The sequence below is a fragment of the Vicugna pacos genome, chromosome 18 (genome assembly GCF_048564905.1).
Source record: "Vicugna pacos chromosome 18, VicPac4, whole genome shotgun sequence".
NCBI lineage: Eukaryota > Metazoa > Chordata > Mammalia > Artiodactyla > Camelidae > Vicugna > Vicugna pacos.
The window spans coordinates 27,670,476-27,688,450 of NC_133004.1; the positions used below are offsets into that span (position 1 = coordinate 27,670,476).

The following is a 17,975-nucleotide window of genomic DNA, read 5'->3' on the forward strand; positions in this document are numbered from 1 at the left end:
TAGCTCCTGCTTAGACAATCTAACGTTCACATTTTAAAGAATTTGTTTTTGGAAACCTTTATAAAACTCTCCACTGTTACAATGTAATGCCATCTGGGATTTAGCATTTATAAAATGTGCAGTTAAGTGATGCCAAGAGATTCTTCATGCAAACCAGATGGTACAATAACAGATCTGTCTATTTTTTCTGGCAGAAAAAATAGGGCTTTGAGTGGCTTGAAACTTATGTGAATAAATTAAGCACAATCAATACTTCAGGGACATTATAATTTCAATCATCAACTTACCCATTTAAATATTTTCATAAATGTTTTCATTTGGAGAAGAAAAACCAAAAGGGAAGACAATGGTTTCTTTCACTGCTTCATGTTTGTATTTAACAGTGTTTCTAAGGAAAACACCAATGACCTTCAGTGTGGAAAAGAATATATTCTCTGTATTTTGAGAGTGATAATATGTGTTTAAATGAGAAGCAGGATTGTTGAAATCTCTTTTGAGTAGGAAAAATCCACATAGAACAGGTTGAACAGTTTTATTACAGTGATAGAGGAAAAAAATACACAAAATGACATTTCTGAATGATGCATTTGAGAATGTCTTTACCTCAACAGATATGTTTCCATAAACTTGTTTGGCACATACGGTGGTATGTTAACTGGTTCTCCCCTTGCCTGATTCCTCCAAGTTTTCTGGGTAACAACAGGGCTTTTGTAATTCCCTTTATTTTCATTTACTTTCTGTTATTGCTTTTATTTTCAATAGAATTCCTAATAAGATACTCATTATATGGAGTAATCTTGTTAAAAGCAAATGTTCCACTTGGAGCTTTTTCTTTTTCCTTATTATTTCCAGAAAAGTGCTTCTCTGCCATACAAGTGAATTTCCCCTGTAATTAGATGTGAATAGCTTTGAAGAACAAATAATGTCTGCTTTTGAAAGCCAGACCTCTTGGAGTGCAGGGGGAGCAATCTCGTTAATAAAAATATGGGCTGCACAAACTGTTGAGTTTCTTTCCCAAATAGCAGTGAATGGGAAACGCAGAACCAGAAGGGTGAAGTTTGTTTTCCACTCGGCTGGCATTGGTTTTTCCTGCAGTAGACTAGAAGTATCAACTACCACTAGTCTTTGTCCTTTCTGGTCCTCTTCCTGAGCAAGGGAACACACAGGACTCCGTTTTATAGATGGGTCAGAGTCCTAGGTTAGTCCTCTATCCAAGTGCTACTTGGCCAGGATTGCCCTCAAGGTATATGGGACTCCTGGTCAGATGACCCAGCTGTCAGGTACCCACTATTAAACTAGGAGAGGTCACAAATTTATAAACACAACAATAAAGGGTTGCAAATGGCCTTGCTCTATGGGGAAGAGGAGACCGTTTGGTGGGAGAATCTCTCCAAGTGTTGCCCCTGGGAAGTGGTTAACCCTGTTATCCTATGAGTCACTGGCAAAAAGAAGTGGTGTCTCTGCACAAGGGCTCTCAAATTTAAATTCTTGGGGATTCTGTTAATAGGTTGAGTTTCTAGAGTTTTAGGAAAGCAACGGAGGAAATAGAGCCTACCCCTCTAAACCTAAGTGGCAGCCAGAGGGATGGGGGAGTCACTTGCAGGCAGTTTCTCTAAAGTTATACTAACATTGCAAGAGTGTAGGGAGGTGTGGGCGGCAGGGTTGGTTCCAGTAGGAAGGTTGATGGGGGCCTTGACTTGCTAGCTAATAGAATGACCCAAGAGAAGGTCATTGTCACTTAAGTCGGATCCTCAAAGTCTCTGTGTGCATGGCAGGTCTTCTTCTCTGACCTTCCCAGAGTCCAGCAGCATACAGTTGGAATAGACTCACGTACTTATTTCCATAAGACCAGTACAGTCAGAATATACAATCAAAAGCCACAATGGCCCCACAATTATCCACAACCCCTCATAAAGAATTAGTGTCTACATTACGTGTAAGTCTGTATTAGTTATTTTCATCAATCTTTGCCCCTTATCATCTCCTACCAATTTTGTTTCCTTTGGGCTTTGGAGGATAAGGAAGTAGACGAACTACTGAGCTATATAGCTCTCTCTTGCTCTCTCTCTCTCTCTGTTTCCTAAGCCACAATCACACTTCCAGTTTGTACTATCACGCTTTATAGTTTGTAAGGAATTTTTATATCATTTCATCGTTACTGTTGTAAGCTTAGGTGATGATGATAGAATTGTGAGCAATCTACCCAATTCAATCCACAAAGAAACGTTGACTCAGATAGATGAAATAACTTGCCCCAGACCATATTGGCTCGACTCTAGGTCTTCTTGCTACAAGTTCAACCCTCTTTCTCAACCTTATCTTGAAGGGATGAGGTAAGGGGGATCTTTAAGTTCAGAAAGATTTGTTTCTGTTTCTCCTGTCCCACCTCCTCCCCATCTATTCTTATTTCAAGGAAAAGTTTTCCCAAGGAAAGGCCAGAGGGTGCTAGGATCTTCACCATAAAAACAAACAAAACAACCCTCAGGTGTTTTACCATTTCACAGGAGAGGTTAAGTTCAAGTCACTTAAGTACTACTGGAGTTGAGAAACTTTTCATTCTACTCCTTGTCTTCCACTCGCAGTCCTTCTTCCTCTATAATTGCTCTGTCCTCCTTTTTCTTTGCTTCCATCCTCATTCTTGTCATTCTCCTTCTCTTCATCATTGTTATCATTATTATTATCATCGCCATTATCATCTTTATCTGCTAGCAGACTCCTGGTTTGATTGGCACTTAGCATTCTATTACTGTAGAATAGGATATTATACAGTATACTATTAATCCATCTTTAAGAAGCCCTCTCTCACGTTACATATGATTTTCTCTATCAGAGTACATTAATGAATGCAGTTGTGTCTAAATTAGAGTGGCTTGTGCAAAAATGAGAAATAATGTTTCCTTGTTCTCAGAGTATTTACAATCATGTTTGTATATTTCGCTTTCTCCAAGCTAAAAAAATTCTTTTTTTTTTAAACAAATACATAGTGCTGGACTGCCCTCCAGGTTGCTTTTACAGCTTCTACTGCTGTTCTCATAGAAACCAAAAAAAGGGAACAAACATTGACCTTTGGAGCTAATTGCTGTGAGGACTCTGTAGATTAAAGCTTTGTACTTTTTCAGAGTGGTAAGATAATTTACCTTGGAATAAAAACTTGGGGAAAAAAAGATAAGAGCAATAAACTGTTACAGACTTAAAATATATAGCTTCCTCACATCAATTCCATGGACTATTATCCAAACACAAAATTTTAAATATTTCATAACAGTATGGGAAATATTTATAGTGTATTAAAGAGAAGAAAAGACAATGCAAAATTATATGTATTTGATAAAAAATAAAAATATAAAAGTTATATCACAAGAGAATATATAAATATTTCATTGGTTGTAGGATAATGGGTTCTAATTTTTTTGGTGAGGGGAGGTAATTAAGTTTATTATTTATTTTTAGAGGAGGTACTGGGGATTGGAACCCAGGACCTTGTTCATGCCAAGCATGCGCTCTGCCACTTGAGCTATGCCCTCCCCCCGGGTTCTAATTTTATTGCTGTGTCTTCAGAGAATGTGATCTACATGAAACCTATTATTTGATATTTGTCGAGGCCTGCACTGGTTCTATTAGATGGGCAATTTGTGTAACTGTTCTCTGTGTGCTTGAAAAGAATGTGCATTTTCTATTGAGTGTAGTGTTCTCTATAGGATTTTTAGATAAATCTTTTTAATTATGTTCCGATCTTTTATGTCTTTCCTAGTCTGGTGGCAGAGTGTGTGATCAGGTCATCCACAATACTCTGATTGTTTGATGGTGAGGTAACAGGGTGATAGTTTGGGAATCTCAATCATCAACCTCTGGTTCCAATTGGTCTGGGGTCTACAAGCTGGTGGCTAGTGTGCAGTTAACTTTTTCCACCTATTAAGGGTTTTAGCATCTGCAAAACAGCTCAAGGATATGGCTCAGGATATTATCAATAGCTCTTGAGAAGGAATTGATGGTCTTTGTCTTATGACTAAACTGTTACTATTTTGTCTTGCTGAACTGTTATTTCTTTGCTTCTGTCTTTTCTCACTTCTCTGATTAAATCTGCTTAGAACTCAGAGAAGGCCTAGGAGGCCATAGCTTTTCCATAGACAAGAGGTGGGGGCCTAAGTGGGGGCAGGAATCTGTCACCGGGTCCTGCTTGGTTTCATGGTAATGGTTATACAACTCTAAATTTAGTAGTGATCATTGAATTGTACACTTAAAATGGGTGAATTTCATGGTATGCAAATTGTACCTCAATCCAGTGCTTTAAAAAATAGACCTCCCCAGTGAAGTAGACCTAGTTCTAAATTGTTTTGAAATTATTTTTTTCATTCTGTTTCTAGATGACCAATGTTATATTCATGACTTGTTAATGGACATTAAAAAATGTGCCTCAAAACACTCAAGATGAACACAGCAGTCCTCAATATTCAATGTCATGGTCATTCTAGAAAGAAAAGGTCTGAAGGTCAGTGCTGGGAACCTTCCTGGCTGCCTTCCATGGAGGGAGGCTGGAATGAGCTTTGCCCTGGGGTGTGGTTCTTCCTTGTCACTGATTAACCAGGTGTGTAGAAAGGCTGCTTCACTGACATCCTGCTCTGCCTGGAGACTGATACCTGGCCAAGCTTTGGTGAGAAGCAAAAAATGTCCACCCGTTACCACCAAGCTGCTAGTGATAGCTATCTGGAACTTCTGAAAGAGGCTACCAAGAGAGATCTGAATCTTTCTGATGAAGATGGCATGACTCCCACACTCCTGGCAGCCTACCATGGGAACTTGGAAGCCCTAGAAATAATCTGCTGCAGAGGGTAAGTTCAGTCTGATGGTTTTGATTGGAAACTGCGTTCGGTAGGATTTTACAGACAGCAGCAAGAGGCAGCGAATTACTTAAAAATTTTTGATCTCTTCCCAGTCTGTGTAAATGATTGTCTTATTAGAGAAAAGGAGAAAACTGCCCAGAGATGCTCTCTTTCCACACTGAGAACCAGCACCTGGGGAGTGATCCCGTATAAGCCACATGCACTGAGATTCTGCACTCTAAGGCACTACTATTTGCCTTGGAGGGGGCAGATATTTTAATTCTATGCCTTTAAAAATCTTTTCCATGACATGTAAATGCATGACTCTTTAAAAAGAGATCATTGCTCTATTTCATTTTAAGATGTCAACTTTGAAACAAATAATGTGTTTTTATTTTTTCATCTACGCCATTAAATCTCACAGCCTTTTTTAAAAAAAAGTACTCAATCCTAGTGCAAGCTCATGATTCTTAGATGAAATTGCTGGCTTTACAAACTATTAAAGGGACCTTCAGCCTGTCTTAATTTCATTACCTCTCAGGCTGTTAGATACATACATGCACACATACTCCCCCTGCAAATTCTACCAGAAATTAGCTAGCTCTTGTCCTCTGTTTGTTACTGGAGGGGCTCGGCCGTGTTGGCAACTATCACCCAAGAAGGGTAAAGAAAGAAAAAAAGAAAATGTTAAGTAAAGGAGGCAAGTGAATTTATTTCAATCCAATACATATTTATGTATGCATATTTATACTTATATGTATTTATACCTATCTGCAATGTGCCAGCCATTTTGCTAGCCACTGGGGATGTTGTGTAATTGATAAGAAAGATACGGTTCCTGTCCTCATGATGATTAGATTTGAGAGAGGTAGACAAATGTCACATATGATAGGTGTTACAAAGAGGGAGAGAGGGGGCACTAAATAAATAACACAGATATCTGTCCCAATCTAGGTAGCGAGGGAAGGCTTTCCTCAGCATTTAAGCTGAGTGTTGAAAGGTGAGAAGGAGTTGGCCAGATCAAGTGGAAGAAACAGTGTTTCCCCCAGGTGAGAGCACTGCATGCTAGGCTCTGAAGAGGTCGAGGACAGCTGGATGTGGCTTGACTGGGAAGAAGCCAAGTTGTAAGAGACAAGACTGGATCACAAGCGCCTTGTAAACTCTGTTAAGGAATTGACCTTCATCCTAAAGGCAGGGGAAGCCACTCTCATGGGTTTGTGCCTGGAAGCCACCTGGTAGGTTTTTGTTCACGAAATTTGCTCAGGCAGTCGTCCAGTGGTCAGAGAAGATGTTCGGGGCTGTTGTCATGGTTGAGATGACGGACAAACTGGACTAGGATAGTGGCAGTGGGAATGGAGAGATGTAGATGCATCTAAGTGGCGATTCGGACGTGGACTTGATTATGATTCACTGGTTGTTGGGGTGGGTGGATAGAGGAGGAGGAGGATCAAGGCTCCGGGTTTGGGCTTCGACAGCTCGTGGATGTTGGCACTCTTTACTGAAGCGGGGGGGGGGGCTCTTTAGAAGGACCAAATGTGGTGAGAGTTTCTGAGCTGAACACCGAATGAGGAAGTGAGGGAAGATGATGTTCTCCATTCTTTTTGTCTGATTTGACTTCTGTTTCCCAGACACCACCTCTAGGCTCACCCCCATCAGTCAGCCTTCTCCAGATTGTGACACTGTATCACCTCTCCTCTTCTGTCTTCACCTACTCAGAGTGTGCCACCTCTGCATAAGGGGCAAGATAGTTCACAGCCAAAGTCAGCCCTTCTTCCCTTTGGGGTTCAATTTAAATGGAAATGCCTAGATGTTCTGTTTCTCTCTCTCCCCTTTGTACGCTTGAAACTTTTTTTTAAGTGCATAGACTATTTGTTTATTTCTTTTTTTTCCCTTTTCAGTTTTCCTAGGTAGGATTATTACAGTTCGACTGCACATATACATTATATTGCATGTAAATACATTTATACAATATACTGCACATTTTTTTTAGTTTATATATATGTACTGATCATTGTTCCTGAAACATTTTTTTTATCCTAATTATTCTACTGGTCTTTATTTATCACAAAAGTAACATAATTGAGCCCAGAAAATTAAATTATATATATATATACACAAATTATAAAGGAAAAAATGTCCTTTTAATGCCATGCTGTTAACATTTATTGGTTTATACATTTTGTATACATACTGTGTATTAATATATATGCATATGTGTATATATAGTGTGTATAAATAAATATATAAAAGTATATGAAATACTATATTAAGTATACATTTTTTGTGGTATGCTTTCTTTTTTTATACTCCTCAGTACATCATGGACATTTTTTCCATGTCAGTATATATTCTTTTCTAATATATATATTTTTATTTTAAACACTAAAAAAATTTTTTTATTCTTTTCTAATTTAATTTTCGGGGACTTCTTAGCATTCTACTTAATAAAAATATTCTTAAAATAAAATACTTCTTACTATTCTACTTAAAAATACATTTCTTAGTTAATGTCTCCTTTGGACAATTTGTTTCCCATAATTTAAACAGTGTTGTGATGATCATCCTTGTACATAAATCTTTGCTCACAGTTTCTTCAGAATAGATTCTCCAAAGTGAAATTTCTGAATCAGTTTGCATGTGCACAATTTAAACTTTTTTGTGTGTGTTTATTGACAAATCACCCTTCAGAAAGTGAGTACCCATTTTTTCAATATTATAGGTCCAAAATGATATATCAGTGTGCCTTTAATGTTCTTTCCTTTGATTACTGGTGAGTTTGAATTTTTTTTTCTGTTTAGTGGCCATGATATTTCCACTTTTGTGAGCTGTGTATTTATAACCTTGTCCCACTTTTATACTGGGGTCTTCAACATTTCTCATTGATTTATTAAGAAGCGCTTTTTAAAGTTAGACTATCAGCCTTTTGTCATTATATTTACAAGTATTTTCACAATACATAATTCGTATTTTTAAAAACAAATATTTAATATAAGTAAAAATATAAATATATGTACGTTTATATCTTTATATACTTAAGTCTGTTGATTTTACCATATAATTCCAACTTTAAGGTTATACCTAAATATTGACAGATATTTTCTTCAGTACTTTTTTATGTTTTTAAGAAATTTTAAATACTTAATTGATATATCATTTATTTGATCTAAGATTTGAGGTTATGATTTAACTGTACCTTCTCCAAGTGGTTAGTCATTTGTTTCTAAATAATTTGTTGTGTAGTCCACCCTTTTCCCATTTCCTTGACATGTATGATTTCATCTTAATTTATTTAATCAGTTGCTTGTTCATGACATTTAATTTGAATCCCGTCTATGTATAAGTTGGAATGAATATCTTTGATCATTCATCTCTGCACAAGGGTCTGACATTTCCTCAGGATAAATTCCTTAAGGAAGAATTGTTGATTCAAGAGGGTGCCATATGTTAAAGGATTTTGGCAACATATTCTGCCAGGAAATTTGAAACACTTATGCTCCCTCCAGCATTGTTCATTTCCTCACACTTGTGCCAAAATTGATTATTCTTTCTAATCATTGCCTATCTGATAGGCAAATAAGTGGTGGTGTATTGTGTTTATTTGCACTTGTTTGATTACCAGTGAGCCTCAATATTCCTTCTTATGTAGAAAAACATTTTTGAAAGAATGATTTTTTTTCCCTGAGAACAACTCCGCCCCCAAAATCAAATCAACTTCAAAAGGAGAAATTGAAATTGAATAAATGTTCAAATTTAATATAAGCAAATTGTCTGTTTTGTAACAATAATAACAATCCAGTTTTAAAAATGATTGCCTAAGTGTACTAATCTACCCAAAAGCAAGGACAAAATATGATTATGTAAACATCTTTTCATTGAGTTTCTCTTTTGGGAAAAAAAAAGGGATAGGAAAAAATCAGATTAAAATTTTATAGATTTAGTCCAAGGAAACATTATAAAATCAGTATTGGACTCTGATTATCAAATGTGGGGGACTAGTTTGTGAATATCTGGACAGGTATGTGTAATGATTCTATCAAGAAATGTGAAGAACATTAAGGCTCAAAAGACAGAGATTGAGTTTTGTTGTTTTTTTTTTTTAACATTTTTTATTGATTTATAATCATTTTACAATGTTGTGTCAAATTCCAGTATTCAGCACAATTTTTCAGTCATTCATGGACATATACACACTCATTGTCACATTTTTTCTCTGTGATTTATCATAACATTTTGTGTATATTTCCCTGTGCTATACAGTGTAATCTTGTTTATCTATTCTACAATTTTGAAATCCCAGTCTATCCCTTCCCACCCTCTACCCCCATGGTAACCACAAGTCTGTATTCTCTGTCCATGAGTCTATTTCTGTCCTGTATTTATGCTTTGTTTTTATTTGTTTGTTTGTTTTTGTTTTTTAGATTCCACATATGAGCGATCTCATATGGTATTTTTCTTTCTCTTTCTGGCTTACTTCACTTAGAATGACATTCTCCAGGAGCATCCATGTTGCTGCAAATGGCATTATGTTGTCGGTTTTTAATGGCTGAGTAGTATTCCATTGTATAAATATACCACATCTTCTTTATCCAGTCACCTGTTGATGGACATTTAGGCTGTTTCCATGTTTTGGCTATTGTAAATAGTGCTGCTATGAACATTGGAGTGCAGGTGTCATCCTGAAGTAGATTTCCTTCTGGATACAAGCCCAGGAGTGGGATTCCTGGGTCATATGGTAAGTCTAAGGCTCAAAAGACAGAGATTGAGTTTTGAAGGACCCCCCAGCTTGTCGACAGAAAAAGTTTTGATTTAAGTTGTACATTAATTTGGAAAGTTGTCTATAAAGAGAATTTTTGAAGGTGGAAATATCTTAAATGCACTGGGGAAACTCGCAAATCAGCTTACTGACAGTTTCATCTGTAAATTTGGAATTTTGCATTTGAAATTTTCTTAAGAACAATCTTTGGGGTCATGTCAGATTTTCTTCATGTTTTTCTTCCCATCTTGAAAGGATAACTTAAGATCCCTTGGGATGGGAAAATTCTACTATTCCAAGGCCTGAAGCATGTAGATTTAACCCGAACTCCTTAATACGCAGTAACATCCTCACCACAGCTCCCTCGTTTCAATAATTTCTTTTTTAACGTATCCAATTTAATTTCAGGCAAATTTAATCAGTATGTTTTTGTTCATGTTTATAGTAAGATCTCAGATGTTTTACAATCCTCCTTTGATGTCTTTTGAATGTGGTGTTTGGTTAAAATAAACAGTGAAACTCCATCTTTGGGGGTGAGATACTGTACTCCCCTAAGATACGTAACTGTGTTAAGGTTGAAAGAAGATTTCCTTTGATCCAAGATAATTAAATCAGGCAGACTAACCAGAGCCCTCCTAAAAGTGGCTGCCCGACAGAACTGTGTTATTTAATCTCTGCTTTCAATTTTCTTTTCTTTCCTTCCTCTTTAAACTTATTTGCCTTGCTATCACCTCTATGTATGGGTCACACTAGTCACACGGGAGTATACTCCTGGTTCCCCAAATATGAAAATGTCACCCACATGTGCATCTGCTTCCACTATTCTCTCTGCTCAGAAGGAAGTTGCCAACCGCCAGCTTATGGGCTGGATCTAGCCCACAAATATATTTTATTTGGACTTCACCGTATTTTTCTCTTAAATTTGAGCCAACATTTAACGATTAGAAAGTTTCACATGAAATTCTGGATTTCTGGCTTAGTTTGGAAGATGAAAGCTCTGGCAATATTGTGTCTGCTTTTATTCAAGGTAGCAATCAGCCACAGCTGAGTGACAACTATTCTTTTAGATGGAGCTTGCCTTTAACTATGACTTCGTTGAAAGAACAAATCTGGCCCCATTCAGTTACTTACATTACTGTTACCGACCAGGACTCTTGGACTCAATCAATAGAAATTGATGAGGCTAGATGAAAAATTCAGGCAAGTCCCTTTATTGGGACGTGTGCTGCACACAAGGGAAGGAAAACAAGTAACAATTTTCCTTGCTCACTCCCTAAGTAGGGGCAAGCTGGTCCCTTAAGTAGGGTGAGGGTAGGGGTGGATCCATGGGTCAGACTGCAGGGGTGGCTTAGGTGGCTGACCCACCCCCTTGGTGGTGCTGTGTGCAGAGATCATGCACAGTACCCTGCTTTTGCTCCTGACACCTCAGAAGTGGCAGTTGGAGTTTTGGTCTTTTTGTATCTTATTGTTCATAATTTGCCCCAACTGTTTATGTACACAGTTATTTTTAGTCCTTTATAGTTTCTTTGTATTCTGTTGCTCAAGGAGAGGTCTGCCAAGGTCCCAGACTGTCTCAATACCTGCTTGACTTCTTTAGGCTGAGTTTAAGACATCTGCTAGGTTATATGGATGCAAAGGACAAAAGACACAGGTTTTGCCCTCTGCAGCATATTATGTATTTAGGGGGTGGGCAAGTCATATTGGAAGAATTAAGTAAGACTAAGTTTTAGAAAGTCACAAGAGCTATTGTACTGCTGCAGGAATTTACTAGACTGGTGTGAGAAAAAAATAAATATATGAAATTAAGGACTTTGAGTTTAGAGACAAGGGAAATAACAGGTAAAGTTCATTGAATATTCACTGTGTACTTTTCTAATGCTTTATGAATGTTGAATACATAGATACCTTGTCTTCTGTTTCCACCTGTTACTTTCCAGGAATGTTAAAAGGTCTTCTCAGACTCTCTCTCCTGCCATTCCATGGGACCAGCCTGGCAAAAGTTTACTGAGATCCTAATTTAGGGGTCTAGACTAGGACAAGGAAAGGTGCCCTTTAGCACCTGTATTATCAGAGTTCTCAGCAGTGGCTTGGGGTCACAGCCATAGTTAACAAGAAGTTGTTACTTTACTTTTTATTTGTGCTTGTTTTTAACTCAAGGCGTCATAGGAGAAGGGCAGGGGTGGGGAGTGTGCCCTGGGGCAGGATTCCAGTAGGCAGTCATTCATCCCACATATCTTTTTTACCTACCAGGTACCTGATTCTGTGTCAGGCATGGGATCCCTGGCCACAATACCTGCAATTCAACCTGAAACCACTGCATAACCATTCCCATATAAAACACTGTAATTACGTGGAAGTAAATGGAGGAATCAATGGACCTTTTTTATGAGTTTAGTTGTATTAGACTGTTTTCTTCTTATCCAACATCCATTCCTCTCTTCTTCCTTGCTGATGGGGAATGAGTTTTGTTCTGTTATTTATTTCCCTACATGTGACTCAGAGGAGGGTAGCAGTGGTGTGCTGGAACTGTAAGTGAGCAAGTGGTCTTGTTGCCCCGCTGCGCAATTGGAAGACCAAGGCGATAGTCTTTTGCAGAGAGAACAGGCTTTATTGCAGTGCAGCAACGTGGAGGAGGCACTGTTCAGATCTGTCTCCCTGATTGGCTTTTGAATGGGCATTTATCTGGGAAGTGGGGAGCAAGAAGGGGAGGGGGCTCGGAAATGATTGGTGGAAAGTGTCAGTTTCAGTGTAAGTTTCAAGAGTTCTCTGAGCAGTCCTTCATGCCTCTTCATGCATTGCATGTGCAATTTTGGGGATGGGGGCTCCAGTATGTAACATGAGGTGGATTTTCAGTCTGACACCCAAAATATACTATCAGCCATTTTTGTCTCTGAATGTACCTGTGTGATGGCTCATGCTCAGTCAGAGGGGCTGTCAGCCAGTTATGTCTTTATCTGTGGTTTCCCTTACATTCTGCAAAACAGGCTTGGTGTTCTCCATGTTATCATTTTTGTTTCTATCTTGTTTCAACTTCATGAGCTTTTGAGGTGCCGAGTATGTTTTCAGAACCAGCTCTTACCAGCTCACAAGAGATGAGTGCTAAATTTTCAGGAAGTTCAAATCAGATAAACACATACATTATTAAAAACCAAATTATATAAACTTACAATTTAATAAATTATATTAAAAAGGAAATACTCAAAACTCATCATTTTCTAGTCATATTTTATTCAAACCATATTCAAACCATATTTTATGGTTTTCTTTGCACTTAAGATTACACACATCTATTATATAGCTATGTGATGGGAATAATTTATAATCATGAGCTACTGCACATCTCTTCCAAATTCTGCATCCAGTAATATCACATTAGTAGCTTGAAATGTGCTGTGGTGAGTGTATTTACACCACAGCAATCGGCACATGCTATAAATCAGAACTTGATTTATTTTTCCCTTCTGGGTAGGCTGGTTGTTAAACATTTACCAGCACACCATGGGGTAATCCTATCCCTAGCTTCAGGGGAAATTTCTGATTGACCTCAAATAAACAAGGTAGCTCTGTTTCCCTTTCCATTGGCACATGACCCAATTCTGGACAATGAGAGATGAAATTTGCTCATTTGGGGAGTTTCTTGGAAAGCTTTTCTTGCTTCTAAAAAGGAGATGGGGGTAGAGATACGGGTTTCTGTTTCTGGCTGTGTGATGTCTGGATGTGACATATTGGGATGTTCAGAAGTTATCTTGTGACAATGTCAGGGCAGGATTAACATGCATTTTGGGGTTCTTTGGGGGGGAGGTAATTAGGTTTGTTTGTTTGTTTGTTTGTTTGTTTATTTATTTATTAACAGAGGTACTGGGGGTTGAACCCAGGACCTCGTGTGTGTTAAGCACACCCTCTACTGCTGAGCTATACCCTCCCCAACATGTGTTTTAAAAAAATTTTTTTTTGGATGTCATGCCCAGAGAAAACCATTTGCATGTGTTTTTCTTATTTTCTTTTCTAGAGGGGATCCTGATAAATGTGACATCTGGGGAAATACTCCTTTACATTATGCAGCCTCCAATGGTCATGCCCACTGCGTCTCATTCTTGGTCAACTTTGGTGCCAACATCTTTGCCCTGGACAATGACTTACGGTCTCCACTGGATGCCGCTGCCAGCAGAGAGCAGAGTGAATGTGTCGCCCTCTTGGATAAGGCTGCCACTGCCCAAAACATCATGAACCCCAAGAAGGTCACCAGGCTGAAGGAGCAGGCTCAGAAGAATGCCAGGAGGCAGATCAAAGAGTGTGAGAGGCTCCAGGAGAAGCACCAAAATAAGATGGCTCGCACCTACAGCAAGGAAGAATCTGGTACCCCTTCTTCTTCCAAGGGCAGTTTCTCCGGGCCATCCCTTTCAAATGCTTCTGCTTCCAACAAATTCGGGTCACTATCTAAAGGCATTAAAGACACCTTCAAGATAAAGTTCAAGAAGAACAAAGATACAGCAGAGCAGGTAGGGAAGGAGAGCAGAAGTGGGCAAAGGAATGTGATGGAAGTGTTCAGAGAGGAGGAGGAAGATGCATTCTCAGGGGACTTCAAAGAGAAGCTCCAGTTCTCAGCCAAGGAGGACAGCTCTGTGCAACACGAATCCATTCTCAACCGTCCAGGTTTAGGAAATGTTGTTTTTAGAAGGAAGAGAATATTGAGCCCTGAAGAAATCTTAGACGGAAAGAGGGAGTTGGGGTTTAAAATACCCAGTGAATGGCTTCAGAGACAAGAAGCAGCTGAGGCTGGTGAAGAGGGAGAAGAAAACAACCATGAAGATGATCTGCCTTGGGATGAGGATGAAGTGGAGTGGGAGGAAGACGTGGTTGATGCTACTCCCCTGGAAGTGTTCTTACACTCCCACCACCTGGAAGAATTCCTTCCTATTTTCATGAGAGAGCAGATTGATCTGGAAGCTCTGTTGCTTTGCTCTGATGAGGACCTTCAGAACATACAAATGCAGCTGGGTCCCAGGAAGAAAGTTCTTAATGCCGTAAACAGAAGGAAGCAGGTGCTACAACAGCCTGGGCAGTTGGTTGACACCAGCCTCTGATGGAGTGTCGGGGCATCAGTGTGAGTCTGCAGCAGTCGGGGGATGCTGTGGCCCACTGGAAGCATTCCAGGCAACACCCAATCTCTACCCAATACCAGACGACTAGGTTTCTAGGCTTTTGGAGATGTCCACCTAAGAAAAGAGGCCCAAACGCTATCCTGAAAAATACTCTATACCTGTCCAAATAGATCGTCAGGGAGAAACTCAAGGAGATCTGCAAATAAGAAAATGGCATTTCTTTTCAATTATCCTTTCTATTTTTAAATATAGAACTGGATGACAGAGAAGGGAAAATATTTTCTTTACTTTCCTAACATTGGACTTAAAATTTATAATCTCTCATCACACTAGCTTCTGCTTAACTTCTGATCCTCATAGCCTAGGGATTCTAACTCCAGCTCTGTCCTTAGCTCTATGGCTTTGTCGGTTAGTGGAGACTAAAGTCCCTCCGTTGACTTGTGGCTTGATGCCCAATTTAAGTGTGTCTAACCCTTCAACAGATGTTTACATGTTTACAAGTAATAGAAATGGGTCTAAGGACAGAGACAGGATGGAAGGTAGGGCAAGAGAAGGAAAAAAATAGAATGTATGGGACCTTTTATGGACTGAATTTTTGTCCCTCCAAAATTCATATGTGGAAACCCTGACCTCCCCACCAGTGTGACTGTGTTAAGGTTAAATGAGGTGAGGCCCTAATTCCAAATAACCATTGTCTTTTTAAGAGGTAGAGACACCTGGGATGGACATGCACAGAGACTAGACCATGTGAAGACACAGCAAGAAGGCAGTCATCTGTAAGCCAAGGAGGGAAGCCTCAGGAGAAACCAAACCTTCCATCACCTTGAGCTTAGACTTCCAGCCTCCAGAGCTGTAAGAAAATAAATTTCTGTTGTTGAAACCAGTCTGTGATATTTTAGCAGCTTTAGCAGACTAATATAGTGCTTAAACGAGAGAGTGGGGGAGGAGAGAAAGAAGGATACAGAAAAGAAGTCTGTATGATTTTTAGAATCACTAGATGATTTTTCTAAGGACAAGTGTCTCCTGAAACTTAAAAAAAAGGGAAACTAAATCTAGGTTCTTGGTAAGGAGAATTCAGTTGTAAAAGTAAGTTTTACATTGCTAAGCTCATTATGGACATGTCTTTTGTTTACTGTTATCTATCATTTCTGCATATATGAATATGCATAGGTTCTACAATATAAGTGGGCAACACTGCTGCTGACGTTATTTGAATGGCAAATCCCAAACTCAAATTGAAACCCTACTTGAATAGCTAAGCTTCATTGGATTTTTTTTTTTTTAGCCAGACTTGCATTAAGTGGAATTTACCATTGATTATGTGTGTAATATTGAAACAGCTTCAGCATGCTTCCTGATTCACATCTGTTTGGGTTACTTCAAGAGGCACCATGGAGGATACAGATGCTTAGATCTGACAAACAACTGGCACATTCTTCCTCAATGAATGGATAGAAAAGGTTGTCAGTTATTGAATAAATATGTGATATCAGGGGATGATTATGTTTCCAAGTATCACATTTCCTTGTTCTGAAATAAACTGCAGCTGTACGTGAAATAATGTACACAAAAGCAGCAGTCACATAGAAGGCACTCAGAAAAAGTTTGCAGTGTCTGAGTCTGCCTGTATTAGTTTTTCATTATTGTAGATGCCAGGATCCTCCCTCTGAGCATCCCCCAGAATCTGCCTGATGAGAGACTCGTTGCTAAGATATAGCAGAAGTAAAAGCCACTAGGGGAGTGCTACTGTTAACAAAAAGGATGCTTCCCATTAATGCTTTGTACATCAACATCAGAGGTAAAAATAATATAGAAAGCCAGATGATGTATTCTAGCAAATAGGAGGCAGCATAGGGGGCGGTACAAAGAATTCTGGACTGGAAACCAGCATTGCTACTTGGCAGAATAGAAATGGGAAAGTACTATTAGGGAAAAATAAGAAAAGACAGCAGAAATGTTACTGGAATTCAGCATTATAGGATTTGGTCCTGCTTCATGGGATTTGATTATGTCTCACTGGAATTTTCCAGGCTGCCCTACTGAAGGGGTTAGCAATTTGCTCAGAAATATGGGAAGGAAGGGAAGGTACGTTTTGCCCAGCAGAACCGGAAGCTCTCACCAGGACCATCCCATCGGACTTCCTGTCAATTCTGTGATAAGATAAAGGGATGTGAATTTGAAGAACACGTGGATTTTAAAACCTCACATAAAACCCATCCAATTGCTGGATTAAAAAGGAAGGAGCAAACATAATCCCTTTATGTAATAACAGTGAATAATGTAAAACTCTGTGAAGCCAGAATGGGTTGTTAGAAGTTATTTTTTTTTCCCAACAGTTACATTTTATTTATATTAACGTATCCTAGCTTATAGACTCTCTAGGCTCGTCTGCCATTCTCTGAATAACCCCCGTTCCATTTAAATGGTAAATACTGTATCCGGGATTATCACAAAGATTGGCTCAAAATGTATGAACCAAACAGAATTACCCTGAGTCTTATATCAGGGAGCAAAGGAGGCAAATTAAAGAGTTCCAGCTCCTGGGAACTCTCCTATGCCCACTTCCCTAGTGGAGAAGCTAGCGTCTGCCCTACTACAATGCAAGCTCCTTTAGGATAGGGAGTTTTCTCCATCCTGCATGCACTGATATATACCTTGCACCAAGTGCCGGTCCATCACACAGCAGGTATGCAATAAATACTGTTGAACAACTGGATATGTTGTCTAGGCTGGAAGCAGGATGCAGATTGCCCTGGTCTGTTGGTTCCTAGGAGTCTGACCGACTTCAGAGGTTCACACCCCATCCAAGGGTGGGGGTGGGCGATGTGAAACTGAAGAGTAACTTTGAAAGGCGAAAGTCTTATTGCACACACTGCTCTTGATCCGTTTCCCTCCCCGACTCTAATATAGTTGGAGAGAGTCATCTGTGCTTTTGGTGGTAAGGATTACTTCTTTTCTGTCAGTAGCCTAGCAGAAGTTATGGTAGGGGATCTTATGGAAAGAAGGAAAGAGGAAATCTATGAATGAATTAAGGCCCTTTTGATGGTCTCATCATTACATATTCTTCACTATGCATCCTTTACAGTACATTTGTGACCATTAAGATTCCCAGAAAGACTCCACAGTCACTTGAGGTGTGCAGAACAGATCACAGGGGTATTGTATTCTAGCACAAAGGCTAGACAGCCTGGGAAACATCAAAAACATTTAGCTAAGCTACCCAGAGCATGAAGAGGACCTGCCAGGAGGAAATTTGGGTAAGAAAACAAAATAAACATGATTTTCTTCGCTGCTGACTTT

The 17,975-nt window shown here is 39.0% G+C and overlaps 1 protein-coding gene across 1 annotated transcript; it reads left to right on the top strand.

Moving 5' to 3' along the window:
* Nucleotides 1-4,612: 4,612 nt before the first annotated feature.
* Nucleotides 4,613-15,325, top strand: ANKS4B (ankyrin repeat and sterile alpha motif domain containing 4B). Its single transcript, XM_006212123.4, has 2 exons — nucleotides 4,613-4,829; nucleotides 13,583-15,325. The coding sequence occupies exons 1-2, from the start codon at nucleotides 4,666-4,668 to the stop codon at nucleotides 14,655-14,657; spliced, it is 1,239 nt and encodes a 412-aa protein (XP_006212185.2). The 5' UTR covers nucleotides 4,613-4,665; the 3' UTR covers nucleotides 14,658-15,325.
* Nucleotides 15,326-17,975: the final 2,650 nt, after the last annotated feature.

Excerpts from the sequence above, each read along its gene's own strand:
- ANKS4B (XM_006212123.4), top strand. The coding sequence starts at position 4,666 with ATGTCCACCCGTTACCACCAAGCTGCTAGTGATAGCTATCTGGAACTT. Across the intron at positions 4,830-13,582 it reads GAAATAATCTGCTGCAGAGG|AGGGGATCCTGATAAATGTG; the intron begins GTAAGTTCAGTC and ends TTTCTTTTCTAG.